This window comes from Octopus sinensis, unplaced genomic scaffold (genome assembly GCF_006345805.1).
Source record: "Octopus sinensis unplaced genomic scaffold, ASM634580v1 Contig14024, whole genome shotgun sequence".
Taxonomy (NCBI): Eukaryota; Metazoa; Mollusca; class Cephalopoda; order Octopoda; family Octopodidae; genus Octopus; species Octopus sinensis.
In genome coordinates this window covers 67961-73116 of record NW_021833079.1, presented here as the reverse complement: position 1 = coordinate 73116, position 5156 = coordinate 67961, and the positions used below count along the sequence as shown (strand labels likewise).

The following is a 5156-nucleotide window of genomic DNA, read 5'->3' as shown; positions in this document are numbered from 1 at the left end:
TTAAATTTCTAATGAATCAAAATCACTTAAGGAATCCGAATCAACAGGCGACTGTTCATAATATTTATTTTGACGCATATTGGACTCCTTGTCATCTAAAAATAATAAAAACTCATAAACATTCAAATTTTTTATTCATAATTTCATTTTGAACATTAATCAACTCAGCCGACGTCTTGCACGTAGAGTAAGCTGATAAAAGAGTTTCATTCATATTAAAAAAATTGACAGACCACGGAAAAGGGTCCATGATTAAACGAGCAGAGCGTGAATCCCCTAAAACAATATTTTAGCCTTCCTCCAACCAATAAGACATAAAGCTGATGCAAAGGCTTCAACGCAGCTGAGGGTACAGGCCTGGCCTCCGCGAGTGGGATTTCCGGCCACAAGAAAGGGGAGAAGACGCCCGTGTTTATAATTAAATTTTAAACGACTGAGGTCATCAATTTTGTTCCATGAACAATCGATGGCACATATTCCGTATTTTTCTATTATTTCTCTGTTATTTTTGCATAAATTAAAAACTTGTCACTGAATGAGAGCACGTTTGTAGCCATTGGAGTTAAGACTATTCCATTAAAGCGTTTTTTTAAAGGAATAAATTCGGCAAAGCCGAGTTTTACAAGGCGGACCCCGCTGCATTTTTTCCTGTCACAGTGACCAAGGTTCCAAAGACGTAGAACATAATTAAACGATTCTTAATCATAATTTATAAATTTACTACCACATGAAGAAGATTCAGACATGGGTATTTTAATTATATATTTTATAAAATTATTTTTAAATTATTATGAAAACTGTGAAAGTGATAATGTCAAAAGCAATGAATTAAAAGTTAGATTAATTAAATTTTTCAATTTACTGGTCCTGGGCCTCGCTGAACAGGGCCATCACTTTTCATGATCCTCTTGCTATTAATTTTCCCTTCCTCGGAGTATTCGGTTTTTGTCACCTCATCATGTCTCCTCTTCTTCGAGTTAGCTCCACTTTGGTAAGTGTTCCACACTGCATAATCTTTGTTGAGAATCAATGCTTTAGTCATTACGTCTTTGAAACCATGTTTATATTCTACGAACATTCCTTCTAACGTCTTCTTTAATGCAATCGTTTGAATGTACGCCAGAACATTGTCTTTAATGGCAATCAAATCCATATATATATTTAAATACTTGGAGGCGATCGCATCCCAGGTAATAACAATCGGAAGTATTTTGACTTTGCTTTTGTAAATTATTACTAATTCACCTGTCAGAATATCATATTTATGAAGTTTTTCAACTTCAACTGCTTTTAAATTATCCATACACGTCACTCTAATCTCTATTAGCCATATCTGGTTTAATTTTTTGTCGTATAGGAAAATTTCCGGCTTGTTATATTGAATTTTTGATTCGGTAGGGATTGCAGTGTCAACTCGTATTTCAGCACGATCGTTGGTATAGAGTGAGTCTTTACAAACTGTAAAAAATAATTAATTAATCCGAATGATTAGAGCAACCAATGTTCCGCAAACAATGTGAATAAAGACAACTATGAGTGTTAAGGAGGATTTATTCACGACAGGATTGTGAAGAAACTTGACTCTTTGGAGTTATTGGAGGAGCCATTATTTTGGGCGATTAGACACGTTTCGGCAGCGTGGAAACATACGATTATTTGAATGATACTAAAACAGAGCAAATCGACACTGCTAGTTGTCAGCTATCTCCCAATTAGCTTTATCTCTAAAACAATCGAAAAGATCTAAATAAGCAATTTCTAAATAATCACAAAATTTGCTCCCATTTGTAAATGTGGATTCCGAGAAGGAAGATGCACAAGAGACTGTTTCAAAGAGTTAGAGCATTAACTATCCCGTACTTACAGTAAGAATGCCTGAGTAACTGTGTTTTATTTGAATTTCGCAAAAGCTTTCGATACCGTGTGGCACCTAACCTACTTGAGAGAGTTCATGTAACCGAAGCCGGCATGAAGATCTATCGATGACTGAAGAGAAATCTGTCTGGAGAGAAATCTTTTGTTCGCTATGGGAACTGCCTATTATAGTGTGTAGAACTTAGAAGGAGCCTGGCGGAGATTGGCAAGCTCATCATATATGCTCATGACATCTTGGTCATGAATACCTATCGTCGCCCAATTGTTTAATGCAAACAAATTTGAATGATTTGTTTGATTTTTTAATGATTTAAATCACTGATTTTTATGTTGATTAAAATCAAACAACCCTGACTGACAGCAATCAATCGGAGAAAGTGAAGATCGTCCCTGTCGTTATGACCTGAGACAGGACTGTTTAAATTCTTCAAGAACCATTTGGAGGTGCTCAGAGTAGAGGACAGGGTGAATGCATATATCCAGACACTTATGTTGCCCAAAGAACTTAGAGAGCATGCAACCCAAGATAAGGCACGGGTTAGTGATGCCTGCTGAGAAAGTAGCCCCTAAATCTATACCGTATGTTGACATGAATGTCCCCTCCCGTGCACTGAACGTGGGCCCTAAGAAGGTGAGATTGATGTATCAAATACTAAAAATTACGGAAGCAAACTAACTATTAAAATTGTAAAAAAAATTTTGTGTAAATAAATCAATAATAAATGATTTTTATGGCTAATTTGTTTTTTGCAATTTCAACAAATAAACGATTAATTATATCCTTTCCAAGCAAAAGATGTTACAATTCCGGTATTTTTAAATTCGCTGGAAATTTGTCTTCTATCAGATTCTTGAACTGGCCGTTGTTCCGAATATAATCTTTTATTCTAAAAAAGATTATTTTTATTAAAATATAAACCAATTCATTAATTTTTGTACTTTTCTTGCGTGATCGTTGGAATGTCTCAATTAGTCTTTTTGATGGAGGTGAATAATAGAGACGATCAACGACTCGTTGTATTTCACGTGAAGTCAATTTTTGATATCCAAAACTGGATTGAGGTTGGATTATTCTCCCCCAAATTAGTTTTGGGGTTTTATCAAAAATTGACGACGTGAATGATCTTGTCTGCTCCATCAACAAACCAACTATTAAAATTAACTTTTATACAAGCGTAAATAAATCAATATTTCTTAAGCACAATTAATTTGTGACGCTTATTTTTGTTATCGATTCAATTTATTTAAACACGTCATCTGATAAAAATCAAGACACTTGTGTCTCATAGAGAGTTTTGTTAGCTATAGCCACGGGGTACTGTTAACTATTCTACATCCGTTAAATTTATTTAATAATGTCACTCAATCCATGATTTATCTTATAAAATTATTAGAATTGTGAACGACAACTATTTCCCGATTGAAAGTTATATTTCGACCCAAAAATAAAAATTAACGTTTACATGATAAATTTATCATTACGTATGGAAATATATAATTTAAAGGTTTTAATTTTATTTCTGATAACTTTTAAAAAACTGGAAAATAAAGAATAAGTATTTTTTCATTTATCTCTAATCCAGAGTTGAAAGTATACCGGAGTTGGGCTTTTAAGACATGGGCTCGATGTTTTCTGATACATAACCGACAATAAAAAAATTCAAGTGGTTATTTAAGAATTTAAAAACAATATCGTCAGATCTAAGCATGAAATAAATAATTCATTTGCTAACAAATTATATTTATGCATATCTTTTACTTGTTGTTTCTGTTGTTGTATTACCCGGATAACAAATAAGGGATGAGACCAGCAGCTACCAGAAACAACAGCGCCTTCCTGTGTTGTTCATAAAGGATCTCAGGAGAGAGAATATCAAATTGTCTGTGGATAGGGAGAAGACCGGGAAATTGGAAAAGGTGATCAGTTAAATGGTCGTCAACACGTAAAGGTTGCAAAGAGGAGAGATCGAGTAGTCTTTTTTGATTTCATACATTCAACCAAATTAAGATTGATATACTTTAACACTTTATTATGTCTTCGAGATAATCACTGTTTAGCATCCTACCACACTGCGAGACCAGATGGTCAACAGTCTACCTACTTTTTTGCAATATACGCATAGTGATCCCATCTCGTTTATGCAGAAAATAAATTTCTATCTTGCAAAAAATAGTAAAATTCTTCGCTTTGTGGGTATTATTCAATTGGACAACCATTACAAAGGAGATATTTCAACAGTTAGTTTCTCCATACATTTAAACATAATCAAATGTAGTGATTTACAATTAATTTGGATAAGCAAGTGTTTCCTCTAAGTAACTTAAGTATCAACAATTTCATATTTGAAAGCAAGAAATCCTGCGCTTGTAGGTAAGTGCAATTTTTGTGTTTAAAATTATTCGAAGAATACCATAACTCCACAAAAGACTTTTTCTCGCAAAAAATAGAGTTTTGCTCTTAATATCAAAATTTTTTAGATGCGAAGTCTTTCCTTCACCTACTTATAGACCCGTGGTTTTTGACGATCTTTGCCGAGTAGAAATAAAGTGAGCTTTACGCGTAATATAACGCAAGAAAGACAACACGATTTTAAAGATATACCCATTAAACATCTCCCTTACCTCCAAAAACAGCGATAATTAAGGATCCTGACAGTTTGATCCAATCGCAACGTGGATCGATGCCATAAATGTATTTAAATCTGTAAATCAAAAATTCTTATGTCAAGTGCTTGACACTCAACGATAAGAGGATTGGAATTGTTAAACTAGAAAGAGGAATCCTAGAAAGAGACTCACTCTTTCCCCATTTTTCACTCTCAAAATTGGAGCTTGAATGTGAAGTTTTTGAAGGTGTGTAAAAGTGATCCACATGCGGTCTTATACTCAAAAATATCATGACGCAATATAGATGATGTCAAATATGTAATTTTCGTACAGGCAATGCTCATGAAATACGCAAAATATTAATATAAGTCCATACGTCCGTTTACTTAATGCAATTGAAGCATGTTTCGGTTACATTGATTACTTCAATTAATATTAAAAATGGAAGTATTCGTGACGATTAGGATGGACCTCACTGCCAATGAAAATATTAATAAAAATAATTTATGCTATCCGAATAATCTCACGATTCAACAAAGAATTGTAAATCAAAAAATTATATATTTAAGGATTTTGTTCAAAACCTTCGCGTAGAAGATCTAAAAGTAATTTTTATAGAAATTTAAGTTGAAGCAAAATAAAATAAAAACTGGAACTAACTGTTATAAAAATAA

The 5156-nt window shown here is 33.4% G+C and overlaps 1 protein-coding gene across 1 annotated transcript; it reads right to left on the bottom strand.

Annotated features, from left to right (window-relative positions):
- Window positions 1-4774, bottom strand: LOC115230003. Its single transcript, XM_029800252.1, has 3 exons — window positions 4675-4774; window positions 895-1458; window positions 1-95 (listed from the first exon to the last, which is right to left on the bottom strand). Exons 1-3 carry the CDS (start codon window positions 4772-4774, stop codon window positions 1-3), a joined length of 759 nt encoding a protein of 252 aa, XP_029656112.1.
- Window positions 4775-5156: the final 382 nt, after the last annotated feature.